Source organism: Ranitomeya imitator, chromosome 1 (genome assembly GCF_032444005.1).
Source record: "Ranitomeya imitator isolate aRanImi1 chromosome 1, aRanImi1.pri, whole genome shotgun sequence".
Taxonomy (NCBI): Eukaryota; Metazoa; Chordata; class Amphibia; order Anura; family Dendrobatidae; genus Ranitomeya; species Ranitomeya imitator.
In genome coordinates, this window is record NC_091282.1 from 128,614,063 (window position 1) to 128,629,171 (window position 15,109).

At 44.1% G+C, this 15,109-nt stretch overlaps 1 protein-coding gene across 3 annotated transcripts in view; it reads right to left on the reverse strand.

The window, feature by feature from the left end:
• The window catches only part of BDP1 (BDP1 general transcription factor IIIB subunit), a 197,800-nt gene that overhangs the window by 132,421 nt on the left and 50,270 nt on the right, over positions 1 to 15,109 (reverse strand). For all 3 annotated transcript variants that reach the window (XM_069750670.1, XM_069750679.1, XM_069750688.1), the window contains exons 13-18: positions 13,596 to 13,725; positions 6,769 to 6,836; positions 6,561 to 6,690; positions 5,980 to 6,047; positions 5,666 to 5,798; positions 5,462 to 5,529 (exon numbers count right to left, since the gene is read on the reverse strand). In XM_069750670.1, the coding sequence (XP_069606771.1) occupies positions 5,462 to 5,529; positions 5,666 to 5,798; positions 5,980 to 6,047; positions 6,561 to 6,690; positions 6,769 to 6,836; positions 13,596 to 13,725 (597 nt within the window). The remainder of the gene's footprint in view (positions 1 to 5,461; positions 5,530 to 5,665; positions 5,799 to 5,979; positions 6,048 to 6,560; positions 6,691 to 6,768; positions 6,837 to 13,595; positions 13,726 to 15,109) is intronic.

Here is a 15,109-nt window from a genome sequence, read left to right on the forward strand (position 1 = left end):
AGGAAGCCCAAATAAGCGTTAAACCTTCGGAAGGACGCCGTCCTCAATACACACCTACTCAGAGCACTCACCTCGTCCAGAATATGGAGAACCCATTCCGTTTTGTGGACTGGTGCCGAAAGAGATGAGGGAAGAATGATGACATCATAACAGTGGGAATACAATACCACCTTGGTAACAAGGGACAGGGATGGCCTGAGGACAACCTTGCCTTGATGGTAAAAAGGAAAAAAAGTCTTAAAGAACAGAGTGGGTAGCTCCAAAAACTCGTCAGGATGATGAGATCGCTGAGAAAAAAGGGGTGACCTTCCCCAATAGTAAAGTCTGTCTGCATCAAAAGGAGTTTACTGTAAGACTCCCAGGACCATTAAGGTCCCAAAGATCTAATGGTATGTGATAGGGAAGAACCACATGTGAAAACTCCCTGCAAGGAAGTCCCTACGTGCAGTTTTGTTGCAATAAGACGGAAAAATACTAGTTCTGCAAACTAAAAACCTCACGTGGTCAGTGCATATCTCCCAGGATCACTGGGGCCCTTCCTGCTTCCGAAAGGCTCTCGGAAGTAGTGGAAGAGGGGTTATGGAAACAGGTACAACGGAAAAACAGAGCATGCACTGCGATGGCTTTTGAATCTCGAGGCCGAACCATGAACTAGAGTACATCGGCGTTCAGTCTGGACGCCATCCGATCTACATCTGGAATGCTCCAGTGAAGTTAGATCTGATGGAAGATTTCCAGGTGAAGTTCCCACTCACTTGAGGCGGGACCCTGATGATAGATCTCGGCCCATTAGAGAATGAGGTTCCTCGGCCATTGGCGCCTGACCGTGGGTACCTGCTAGATGATTAACGTATGGCACAGCCGTGGCATTATCCGATTGAATTCGGATGGGGTGACCCGCCAAAAGGCAGTGGACCTGCTGTAGGACTACCGTTCGGATCCCCAGAACAATGATCGAGAGAAGACTGGCATTGGTAGTCACTAATAACCATTGAACGGGGAGAAAGGCTCTCCCCTGGATGAGGAAGGAGCTCAGAGACTACCCTCTGGAAGCCTGTTTGACCTGCAGAAAACGAGAGGAGAGAAGGAAACCGCTTCCATTGCCATCACCATTTTTCCTCAGAACCCTCCTAGCAAATAGAATGGAATCAGGGGATGCGTGATCAAGTGCGCGAGCTCCCTGTTGAAATGCCACGGCCTTTTTTCAAGGGAGAATTACCAACCTTCTGGAAGTGTCCAGGATCATCCTCAAAAAGGATATCTGCTGGGCTGGAAATGAGGAAAAAACTTGTCTAAGTTTAGCTGCCAGCCCAGGTGAGAGGGTATCGCAAGAGATATAGACGACTCAGCGCAGTCCTGGAAGAGAGGCTAGAAGTCGACCAGATAGGGCAGGATAACCACACCTCTAGGGTGCAAGAGGAACATGACAGCCGCCATGACACTTGCGAACACTCTGGGTGCGGTAACAAGGGCAAGGTCGTGACTTGAAAATGCTGTTCGCGAATGGAAAAGCGAAAGAATTTTTGAAGAGGGGAAAAATAGGAATCTGAAGGTAAGCATCCCGAATGTCGATGGATGCCAGGAACTCCACCTTTTTCTATTGAAGTAATAGCTGAGCGGAGGAACTCCATCCGAAGGAGGACCTTGTCAAGCTTGTTAGAAGTTTGAGGTCCAGGATCGGTCTTACTTTTCGGTCCCCTTTTTTGGAACCAAGATCCCTTAGAACTAGACTTCCTGGACAACCCTTCCACTGCTGGTTGGGTCTATAGGAAACATGCGATCCTTTGCTACTGCGAGGGGAACGCTCCCAACTTCTCACCGAAGAACCGACCACTTTGGTAAGGGAGTGATGTAAGAGGCTTTTTGAATGCAGAGTACGCTTCCATTCTCTGAGCTGTAATGCCCTACTGAGTGTAATGGCATTTGCTAGTGACAGCGCCGTGCAACTAGCCGCATCCAAGAAGCATGAACAACATAGTCTCCCACTCAAGAGGTTTGAATGGCAAGCTGTACTGTCAACGGGAAAAGGTTACTGTTGTGAATCATAGTTAAGGTCTCTGACCAAGAGACCATTGCTCTAGCAACCCATGCGGCGGCTAAGGGAGGGTAGAGCGCTGAACCCAAGGCCGCTAGACAGAATGAACCAGATTTGCCATCTGACAGTCCGTGGTATTTTTAATTGATGACCCATCGGGCAGGGGGATACTGGTAGGTATACCACAGGAGATTCTACCAGGTTAATCTGCCAAGTGGCAGAATGCGCGGCTGCATCCAGCAGGTCAGGAAAAAGCAGTCTCTTGCTATCGCCGCTCTCTTTAGACGGTGCAGAGTTAAAATGATGAACCCTCGATCCACCATCCTCTTAACAGGGAAGTGGAGAGTAATCGTCCGTCTTCTTGCCTCATCTGCTAAATAGTGGTGATGCAGAGGGGGCTGCTCGGACGCCAAAAAGGGAGCCTCTGTACATTCACAGAGTTCAGGTCCCCGGGTGGACAGGGCTGGTTGTCCGGTGTTAGGCCTGGCTGCAGAAGAGGATACCTGGAGGCGACACTCCATGTGCTCGTCTGTTGATAGTCTGGGGAGATCGGTGCCCTTAAAAGGACCTGTCGTCCCTAAAAATCAGACCAGGCATTGTATGCCTGTACGTTTCTAGAACACTTGAGGCCCCTGCTAGCCAACGGCTCCCATGTAGGAGAGGGACAATCCATATCGGTCCTGCGAGCACTCCGAGCCACAGAGGGTTCACGGAGGGATTCAATCTCTCGGTCAGAGAAGCCATGGATTGCGGTCAGTGACGAAGCCCACTCAGGAGAACTAGGTACTCTGGGATAAGCTGGGATCAGCGGTGGAGGGCTCCTGAGCTAATTTAGGGTGACCGGCTACGGACTGGTCATGTGCCTTTAAGAAAAGGAAATACAGGTCATGTGCCGTTAAGACCAGGGATAACTGGTCATGTGTCTAACCCCTTCATGACCTTGGGATTTTCCGTTTTTCGGTGTTCGTTTTTTGCTCCCCTTCTTCCCGGAGCCATAACTTTTTTATTTTTCCATCAATATGGCCATGTGAGGGCTTATTTTTGCCAAACAAGTTGTACTTTTGAACGATATCATTGGTTTTAGCATGGCGTGTACTAGAAAACGGGAAAAAAAATCCCAAGTGCGGTGAAATTGCAAAAAAAGTGCAATCCCATTTGTTTTTTGATTGGCTTTTTTACTAGGTTCACTAAATGCTAAAACTGACCAGCCATTATGATTTTCCAGGTCATTACGAGTGGTGAAAAAAAATTCCAAACTTTGCTATTAAAAAAAAAAAAAAAAAAATTTGCGCCATTTTCCGATACCCATAGCGTCTCCATTTTTCATGATCTGGGGGTCAGGTGAGGGCTTATTTTTTGCGTGCTGGTGTTTTTCATGATAGCATTTTAGTGCAGATACGTTCTTTTGATCGCCCGTGTATTTTAATGCAATGTCGCGGCGACCAAAAAAACGTAATTCTGGCGTTTCAATTTTTTTTTTTCGCTACGCTGTTTAGCGATCAGGTTAATCCTTTTTTTTATTGATAGATCGGGTGATTCTGAACGCGGCGATACCAAACATGTGTAGGTTTGATATTTTTTTATTGATTTATTTTGAATGGGGCGGAAGGGGGTTGATTTAAACTTTTATTTATTTAATTTTTCCCATTTTTTTTTTTCTTTTTCCATGCTTCAATAGCGTCCATGGAAGGCTAGAAGCTGGCACAACTCGATCGGCTCTGCTACATAGCAGCGATCATTAGATCGGTGTCCGCGGTATCTGACCTCGGACATACTATCCTGTCCGAGGTCAGAAAGAGGTTAAGACCAGGGAATACTAGTCATGTGCCTTTAAGACTAGGGAATACTGGTCAAGTGTCTTTGAGACCCGGGAATACTGGTCATGTGCCTTTAAGAAAAGGAAATACAGGTCATGTGCCTTTAAGAGCAGGGAATACTGGTCATGAGCCTTTAAGACCAGGGGATACCGAAGTGCCTTTAAGACCCGGGAATACTGGTCATGCGCCTTTAAGTACAGGGGGGAGAGAGCAGTACTTCCTTACCCGGGTACTGATGTTGCAGCGTCGTTGTGCCCCTTTAATGCAAAACCGTCACCCCTGTATGAGCCGGCCGGGTGTACCAAGATGGCCAAAGAGTTGCAGAGGCAGTAAAGTCTCGCAGAGAGCGAGATGTGCCAAATCGGGGGGCGGAGACACAGATGCGATGTGGGCGAACCCTCGAGACTTCCATGAATAGGCCCAAGCCGGGGCCTAAATTTCTGCAGCCGGCAGGAGCAATACCAAGGGTAGAAGTGAGGGGTGTTGGAGTGGCTGAGAAAAGCGAGCGCTCCCGTACCAGTCAAGAAGCACGGAGCCTCCTTAGCGCACCATAGTGCAGGTGCGGCTCCCGGGATGCGGCCTACACATCGCCCGAAGCCGGGTGCTAAATTTTTGCAGGTGGCTGGAGTGTTACCTCAGGGAAATGGGCCACATGGAAGCCATGGCTGAGGCTGCCTGTCAGCATGTGAATATCCCACTGCAGAGGCCCATCTCTGACTGGATCCTCTCACCATCAGTGCGTGTCCCGGCATGGAGCCACCACGGATGACTGGGTTTCAGCGCCGAGGAATGCGCGCGCACTCTACTTTTCTGCTGCAGGTCAGGTATTGCAGAGTGGACGGTGCAGGGATAGAGGGATAAACCTCAATCCACCATCCCTTTGTTAGGGAGGTGGAGAGGAACCATCCGCCTCTTTGTACCATCCGCTTTAACAGTAGTGGTACAGTGGGGGCTGCTCGGACGCCATAGAGAGGGGCCTCTGTACATTCCCGGTGTTCAAGCCCTCGGGTGGACAGGGCCAGTTGTCTGGCAATAGGACTGGCTGGGGAAGAGGGTATGTGGAGGCGACACTCCACGTGCTCGTCCGTTCAGGGTGCGGGGAGATCGGTGCCCTTGAAGAGACCCGTCGCCCCATTCGTCCATGGAAAAATTAAAAATCAAGAAAGGTAAAAGTTGAAAAGTACAATAATACGAGCTTTGGGTCTGAATAGCAGACCCGTCCGTGTGCTTCCTACGGACACTAAGCAAGAACTGGTTAGCTGAGAGCCAGCAGGAGGGTGTATACGGCAGAGGAGCGAACTTTCTTTGTATCACTTCGTGTCAGCCTCCTAGTGGCAGCAGCATACACCCCATGGTCTGTGTCCCCTAATGAGGCGAAGGAGAAAACAGGATCCATCATTGAAGTGTCAATGATTGGATCCTCATCTCCCTTGACATCATCTATTGGTCACCAAGTTACGTGTCCACATTGTGTACTGGCTTTAGTATTGAGCTCAATTTAATAATAATATAATAATAATCTTGATTTTTATATAGCGCTAACATATTCTGCAGCGCTTTACAGGTTGCACACAATTTAATGACAAGTTAGTCTTTTTCCCAGTCTTACTTTTCTGCTTCATCCTTTTGCTTCTGTTTATCCACACTGGAGTATTCTTCCAGTACGTTATCATTACCCTGAAAAACAAAAGCACATCAATTGCATCAACAGAAAAACCTAACATTGCAAGAGGTTTTTCAGGCAATACATTTGGTTAGTGCATCTAGAAATTCAGAAAGTTTCAACAATGTGTTTAATACAGTGTAAAAGTACCTTGTCAACATCTTTATCATTGCTATGATCTTCTGGGGGTTCATGTTGCTCCTCAGTGGAAACCTTTGTCTTTAAAGAAGCTTTGGATAAGTTAGGAGTTGGGTGTGCTCTGCGCCCTTGAGGCATTTTTTGTCTTAAATTAAGATAAAGTGAAAGGTTATACAAACGCTGTATTCACATAAGCACAATACATATAACTCCCCCTGATGATATTACATCTAAATTATTGGTCACCAAGTTACATTGTGCACTGGATTCAGCTCGGAACATGCACATTTATTGATACAATAGTATAGATTTCTTTTTTGTCTTACTTTTCTGCTTGATCCATTTGCTTCTCTTCCTCCACACTGAGGCATTCTTCCTGTACTTTATTAGCACCCTGAAAAACCAATTGTGTCAACAGATGAATCTAGTAGTGTGAGAGTATTTTCACACATTACATATTGTTAGTGCATCTAGAAAATTGATGTAATTTCAACAATATGGCCTGGATTTATCAAGGTGATTTATGACAGAATTCTGGCGTAAATCATAAAATGTCTTTTTTTTTTTTTTTTTTTTCGATATTCGAAGCTGAGAAAAATGGTTTCGAATTTCAGCATTTTCACACCAGCTCAGGCCAGCTCTTCCAAAGTGGGCAGAACAGGGAACACTGAATCCTGCCGAAAAGAAATAAAAAAACATGGTGTAATTTACACTAGAAATGTACGGCAGCCCTTAGCTGGAGTAACATTTCTGGCTGAGGTACACCCAAGTTAAAATAAGTGCCAAATTCATTAAGAGACATTTAATCTGATGCAAATCACTCCAGAAGATGCATTTATTAAGACTGGCGTCTAAAACTCTAGTCTAAATTAATGGAAGCACATGAGTATAATAAAGTGTAAAGTACCTTCCCAACACTGATATCCTTACTGTCGGGTGGGTGATCACTTTGTTCATCAATGGAAACCTTCTTCTTTACAGAAGCTCTGGATAAGTTTGGAGCCGGCCGTGCTTTGCGCCCCTTAGGCATCTCTGGTCTAAAATAATAAATGAAAGTAACAATCTAGAACACTTGTGAAGAGTGATAATTTGATAAAATGATAATTTGCACTCACTTAGATATCGCATCCTGTTCACTAGGTTGACCAGTTGCTGCATCTGATGCTTTATTTGAAGGGTCAAACTACAAAAGAATAAAAAAGTATAATCATTTCAAGAATTACATAGATGTAACTGTGCTGGTCTCCACCTGTACAACTAGTAAACCAACTTTGCCTCCTCAGCTTGTGGGGCTGATTGTAAGCCTACAGTTGTGGCCAAAAGTATTGACACCCCTGCAATTCTGTCAGATAATACTCAGTTTCTTCCTGAAAATGATTGCAAACACAAATTCTTTGGTATTATCTTCATTTAATTTCTCTTAAATGAAAAAAGCAAAAAGAATTATCCTAAAGCCAAATTGGATATAATTCCACACCAAACATAAAAAAGGGGGTGGACAAAAGTATTGGCACTGTTCGAAAAATCATGTGATGCTTCTCTAATTTGTGTAATTAACAGCACCTGTAACTTACCTGTGGCACCTAACAGGTGTTGGCAATAACTAAATCACACTTGAAGCCATTTGACATGGAATAAAGTTGACTCAACCTGTGTCCCTGTGTGTACCACATTGAGCATGGAGTCAAGAAAGAAGACCAAAGAACTGTCTGAGGACTTGAGAAACCAAATTGTGAGGAAGCATGAGCAATCTCAAGGCTACAAGTCCATCTCCAAAGACCTGAATGTTCCTGTGTCTACCATGCGCAGTGTCATCAAGAAGTTTAAAGCCCATGGCACTGTGGCTAACCTCCCTAGATGTGGACGGAAAAGAAAAATTGACAAGAGATTTCAACGCAAGATTGTGCGGATGTTGGATAAAGAACCTCGACTAACATCCAAACAAGGTCAAGCTGCCCTGAAATCCGAGGGTACAGTGTCAACCCGTACTATCCGTCGGCGTCTGAATGAAAAGGGACTGTATGGTAGACCAGGAAGACCCCACTTCTTACCCCAAGACATAAAAAAGCCAGGCTGGAGTTTGCCAAAACTTACCTGAAAAAGCCCAAAACGTTTTGGAAAAATGTTCTCTGGTCAGATGACACAAAAGTAGAGCTTTTTGGGCAAAGGCATCAACATAGAGTTTACAGGAGAAAAAAAAGAGGCATTCAAAGAAAAGAACACGGTCCCTACAGTTAAACATGGTGGAGGTTCCCTGATGTTTTGGGGTTGCATTGCTGCCTCTGGCACTGGACTGCTTGACCGTGTGCATGGCATTATGAAGTCTGAAGACTACCAACAAATTTTGCAGCAAAATGTAGGGCCCAGTGTGAGAAAGCTGGGTCTCCCTCAGAGGTCATGGGTCTTCCAGCAGGACAATGACCCATGAAAACACACTTCAAAAAGCACTAGAAAATGGTTTGAGAGAAAGCACTGGAGACTTCTAAGGTGGCCAACAATGAGTCCAGACCTGAATCCCATAGAACACCTGTGGAGAGATCTAAAAATGGCAGTTTGGAGAAGGCACCCTTCAAATATCAGGGACCTGGAGCAGTTTGCCAAAGAAGAATGGTCTAAAATTCCAGCAGAGCATTGTAAGAAACTCATTGATGGTTACCGGAAGCGGTTGGTCGCAGTTATTTTGGCTAAAGGTTGTGCAACCAAGTATTAAGCTGAGGGTGCCAATACTTTTGTCTGGCCCATTTTTGGAGTTGTGTGTGAAACGATCAATGTTTTGCTTTTTGCTTCATTCTCTTTTGTGTTTTTTCATTTAAGACAAATTAAATGAAGATAATAATATTAACCCCTTTACCCCCAAGGGTGGTTTGCACGTTAATGACCGGGCCAATTTTTACAATTCTGACCACTGTCCCTTTATGAGGTTATAACTCTGGAACGCTTCAATGGATCCTGGTGATTCTGACATTGTTTTCTCATGACATATTGTACTTCATGACAATGGTAAAAATTATTTGATAGTACCTGCGTTTATTTGTGAAAAAAACGGAAATTTGGCGAAAATTATGAAAATTTCGCAATTTTCCAACTTTGAATTTTTATGCAATTAAATCACAGAGATATGTCACACAAAATACTTAATAAGTAACATTTCCCACATGTCTACTTTACATCAGCACAATTTTGGAACCAAAATTTTTTTTTGTTAGGGAGTTATAAGGGTTAAAAGTTGACCAGCAATTTCTCATTTCTACAACACCATTTTATTTTAGGGACCACATCTCATTTGAAGTCATTTTGAGGGGTCTATATGATAGAAAATACCCAAGTGTGACACCATTCTAAAAACTGCACCCCTCAAGGTGCTCAAAACCATATTCAAGAAGTTTATTAACCCTTCTGGTGCTTCACAGGAATTTTTTGAATGTTTAAATAAAAATGAACATTTAACTTTTTTTCACAAAAAATTTAATTCAGCTCCAATTTGTTTTATTTTACCAAGGGTAACAGGAGAAAATGGACCCCAAACATTGTTGTACAATTTGTCCTGAGTATGCCAATACCCCACATGTGGGGGTAAACCACTGTTTGAGCGCATGGCAGAGCTCGGAAGCGAAGGAGCGCCATTTGACTTTTCAATGCAAAATTGACTGGAATTGAGATGGGACGCCATGTTTCGTTTGGAGAGCCCCTGATGTGGCTAAACATTGAAACCCCCCACAAGTGACACCATTTTGGAAAGTAGACCCCCTAAGGAGCTTATCTAGAGGTGTGGTGAGCACTTTGACCCAACAAGTGCTTCACAGAAGTTTATAATGTAGAACCGTAAAAATAAAAAATCATATTTTTTCACAAAAATTATCTTTTCGCCCCCAATTTTTTATTTTCCCAAGGGTAAGAGAAGAAATTGGACCCCAAAAGTTGTTGTACAATTTGTCCTGAGTACGCTGATAGCCCATATGTGGGGGTAAACCACTGTTTGGGCGGATGGGAGAGCTCGGAAGGGAAGGAGCGCCGTTTGACTTTTCAATGCAAAATTGACAGGAATTGAGATGGGACGTCATGTTGCGTTTGAAGAGCCACTGATGTGCCTAAACATTGAAACCCCCCACAAGTGACACCATTTTGGAAAGTAGACCCCCTAAGGAACTTATCTAGAGGTGTGGTGAGCACTTTGACCCACCAAGTGCTTCACAGAAGTTTATAATGTAGAACCGTAAAAATAAAAAATCATATTTTTTCACAAAAATTATCTTTTTGCCCCCAATTTTTTATTTTCCCAAGGGTAAGAGAAGAAATTGGACCCCAAAAGTTGTTGTACAATTTGTCCTGAGTACGCTGATAGCCCATATGTGGGGGTAAACCACTGTTTGGGCGGATGGGAGAGCTCGGAAGGGAAGGAGCGCCGTTTGACTTTTCAATGCAAAATTGACAGGAATTGAGATGGGACGTCATGTTGCGTTTGAAGAGCCACTGATGTGCCTAAACATTGAAACCCCCCACAAGTGACACCATTTTGGAAAGTAGACCCCCTAAGGAACTTATCTAGAGGTGTGGTGAGCACTTTGACCCACCAAGTGCTTCACAGAAGTTTATAATGCAGAGCCGTAAAAATAAAACAAAATTTTTTTCCCACAAAAATTATTTTTTTAGCCCCCAGTTTTGTATTTTCCTGAGGGTAACAGGAGAAATTGGACCCCAAAATTTGTTGCCCAATTTGTCCTGAGTGCGATGATACACCATATGTGGGGGGAACCACTGTTTGGGCACATGGGAGGGCTCAGAAGGGAAGGAGTGCCATTTGAATGCAGACTTAGATGGAATGGTCTGCAGGTGTCACATTGCGTTTGCAGAGCCCCTAATGTACCTAAACAGTAGAAACCCCCCACAAGTGACACCATTTTGGAAAGTAGACCCCCTTAGTAACTTATCTAGATGTGTGCTGAGCGCTTTGACCCACCAAGGGCTTCACAGAAGTTTATAATGGAGAGCCGTAAAAATAAAACAAAAATTTTTTCCAACAAAAATTATTTTTTAGCCCCCAGTTTTGTATTTTCCCGAGGGTAAGAGGAGAAATTCGACCCCAAAAGTTGTTGTCCAATTTGTCCTGAGTACGCTGATACCCCGTATGTTGGGGGAAACCACCGTTTGAGCGCATGGCAGAGCTCGGAAGGGAAGGAGCGCCATTTGGAATGCAGACTTAGATGGAATGGTCTGCAGACGTCACATTGCGTTTGCAGAACCCCTAATGTACCTAAACAGTAGAAACCCCCCACAAGTGACCCCATATTGGAAACTAGACCCCCCAGGGAACTAATCTAGATGTGTTGTGAGAACTTTGAACCCCCAAGTGTTTCACTACAGTTTATAACGCAGAGCCGTGAAAATAAAAAATCTTTTTTTTTTCCCACAAAAAATATGTTTTAGCCCCGAGTTTTGTATTTTCCCAAGGGTAGCAGGAGAAATTGGACCCCAAAAGTTGTTGTCCTATTTGTTCTGAGTACGCTGATACCCCATATGTTGGGGTAAACCCCTGTTTGGGCACACGGGAGAGCTCGGAAGGGAAGAAGCACTGTTTTACTTTTTCAACGCAGAATTGGCTGGAATTGAGATCGGACGCCATGTCGCGTTTGGAGAGCCCCTGATGTGCCTAAACAGTGGAAACCCCCCAATTATAACTGAAACCCTAATCCAAACACATCCCTAACCCTAACCCCAACAGTAACCCTAACCACACCTCTAACCCTGACACACCCCTAACCCTAATCCCAACCCTATTCCCAACCGTAAATGTAATCTAAACCCTAACTGTAACTTTAGCCCCAACCCAAACTGTAGCCCTAGCCCTAACCCTAGCCCTAACCCTAGCCCTAACCCTAGCCCTAACCCTAACCCTAACCCTAGCCCTAACCCTAGCCCTAACCCTAGCCCTAATGGGAAAATGGAAATAAATACATTTTTTTAATTTTTCCCTAACTAAGGGGGTGATTTACTTTTATAGCGGGTTTTTTAGCGGATTTTTATGATTGGCAGCCGTCACACACTGAAAGACGCTTTTTATTGCAAAAAATATTTTTTGCGTTACCACATTTTGAGAGCTATAATTTTTCTATATTTTGGTCCACAGAGTCATGTGAGGTCTTGTTTTTTGCGGGACGAGTTGACGTTTTTATTGGTAACATTTTCGGGCACGTGACATTTTTTTGATCGCTTTTTATTCCGATTTTTGTGAGGCAGAATGACCAAAAACCAGCTATTCATGAATTTCTTTTGGGGGAGGCGTTTATACCGTTCCGCGTTTTGTAAAATTGATGAAGCAGTTTTATTCTTCGGGTCAGTACGATTACAGCGACACCTCATTTATATCATTTTTTTATGTTTTGGCGCTTTTATACGATAAAAACTATTTTATAGAAAAAATAATTATAATTATTTTTGCATCGCTTTATTCTCAGGACTATAACTTTTTTATTTTTTTGCTGATGATGCTGTATGGCAGCTCGTTTTTTGCGGGACAAGATGACGTTTTCAGCGGTACCATGGTTAGTTATATCTGTCTTTTTGATCGCGTGTTATTCCACTTTTTGTTCGGCGGTATGATAATAAAGCGTTGTTTTTTGCCTCGTTTTTTTTTTTTCTTACGGTGTTTACTGAAGGGGTTAACTAGTGGGCCAGTTTTATAGGTCGGGCCGTTACGGACGCGGCGATACTAAATATGTGTACTTTTATTGTTTTTTTTTTTTTATTTAGATAAAGAAATGTATTTATGGGAATAATATTTTTATTTTTTTTTTCATTATTTTGGAATATTTTTTTTTTTATTTTTTTTTTTACACATTTGAAATTTTTTTTTTTTTTACTTTTTTACTTTGTCCCAGGGGGGGACATCACAGATCAGTGATCTGACAGTTTGCACAGCACTCTGTCAGATCACTGATCTGACATGCAGCGCTGCAGCCTTCACAGTGCCTGCTCTGAGCAGGCTCTGTGAAGCCACCTCCCTCCCTGCAGGACCCGGATCCGCGGCCATCTTGGATCCGGGGCTGGACTGAGCAGGGAGGGAGGTGAGACCCTCGCAGCAACGCGATCACATCGCGTTGCTCCGGGGGTCTCAGGGAAGCCCGCAGGGAGCCCCCTCCCTGCGCGGTGCTTCCCTGCACCGCCGGCACATCGCGATCATCTTTGATCGCGGTGTGCCGGGGGTTAATGTGCCGGGGGCGGTCCGTGACCGCTCCTGGCACATAGTGCCGGATGTCAGCTGCGATAAACAGCTGACACCCGGCCGCGATCGGCGGCGCTCCCCCCGTGAGCGCTGCCGATCGCATATGACGTACTATTGCGTCCTTGGGAAGTAAAGCCCACCCCACATGGACGCAATAGTACGTCTAATGGCAGAAAGGGGTTAAAGAATTTGTGATTGCAATCATTGTCAGGAAGAAACTGAGTATTATCTGACAGAATTGCAGGGGTGTCAATACTTTTGGCCACAACTGGACTGTAAATACAGTCAGGTCCAGGCGAGCATGATTTGCATTTGCAGTCATTATTAGGAAGTACTAAATGGATAACGGTAAGGCTAGGGCTACATGGCGACAAGCACACACGTCAGGCAAAGTCTGCTAGGTGTCAGGGCTACATCGCACCTCAATACAAGTGATCGGGGTGATATTGGAACCCCGAGTATACTGGGACAGCAACAAGCAACTCACAACTGCATCTCATTTCTCACATTTGTATTGCACTAGTATATATCACCGAGCAAACCTTAAGTGCACGGCAGGAGTTATCGCAAAGTCACCATATGGCCCCAGTCTAATAGGAACTTTTGACTTTCTCTAGACCTCAGGCACCAGTATGCGAGCTCATAGGATGTATCTGAATCAACAATTCTCAGTTAGGATAACGGGAATTAACTCTGAATAAGTAACAAATATTAAATTCACACCTTCCCATTAGCAGAAGAGCTTGTTTCTTCTTGGGCGACATTCACGGGCTCCATTTCACCCAGTGCGATGTTAGAAGCAACTACCGGGACATCTGAGGCTTGTGGCTCAGCTTTGTTCACCTCACCGAGGCTGCAATGTATGATAAGAGAAAAATTCATTAAAGCTACTGTTTTTTTTTTTTCTTTTGCAAAACCCATCAACTAGTCTATGAGAGTTATGGAAAGCGACCATCGAAACCTCCAAAAAAAGAACCTGAAGACCCACCTCTTCAGACAAGCCTACAACCTGCAGCTACCACCGATCGACCAAACCACTGCATGACCATCTCTACCCTCACCTACTGTATTCTCACCCATCCCTTGTAGATTGTGAGCCTTCGCGGGCAGGGTCCTCATTCCTCCTGTATCAGTTATGACTTGTATTGTTTAAGATTATTGTACTTGTTTTCATTAAGTATACCCCTCCTCACATGTAAAGCGCCATGGAATAAATGGCGCTATAACAATAAATAATAATAATAATAATAATAATAATAATAAAAGGATCCTGATTTCCAGGATTCCTAGTGGTGAGCACTATAGCAGTGACACGATATGGATCGCACATAACTTACACTTTACTCTTGTAAATGCTCCAATTCTACACCATCTGTTCTTGTGACTACAGATCGGTGTGTTCCTGTGTTATTACTCCTGAACATTCATTAATGAACTGATAATTGGGCGTTAACATTCTCTTTTTCAGTGGGATGTGTCCCTACATAGTCTGACCGTGCCAATAATGATTGGAGAACATCAGGAGGTGTAGAGAACACTAATAAAACACATGTATTCAGTTAAAAATTTACAGGACGAATAACAGAGAAACAGAAAATAAGCTCAATATAAAATAGTCCAGAATGGTATCTTCATAATGAATACTAATCACTTAGACATGTTAGATAAGAGGATATGGGGTATCTCGGAGCCTTCATTGGGGCACACACGATAGCTCCTCCTCAGCAGGTACAACCCCCCCCCCCCTTCCAAGCTGGCACGAGTACTAATCAGTTAGTGAAAAAGTAGTAGGAAAAGCTACAACTAAATGAATAATTTGATCTAAACCCCACCATAAGCAACAAGGGCGGGTGCTGTGCCCCCTAACGAAGGCTCTGAGAATGAATTTATGGTAAGTACCCCAAATCCTCTAATCTATTGCTTCATTGCAGGAAACAGGAGACCAAGGGATGTCCTAAAACTGTCCAGAGAGTGGGAAAAAGCAGATGAACACAACCAGGATCGGTCTAAGCCCGGCTGACAGCCGCTAGAAGAAAATTCCTACCTAGGCTCGTATAAGCCAAAACATAGGTGTGTACTCTGCAGAACATTGAGGACGTTATAAACAGAGGACCAGGTAGCCTCAATGCACATCTACGATGACGAGGCTTGATTGCACATAGCCCAGGAAGCTCACACTGCAAGTGTGGAGTGAGCCGGGAGACCTCCAAGATGAACTTCAGGAATCACAAAGTCAG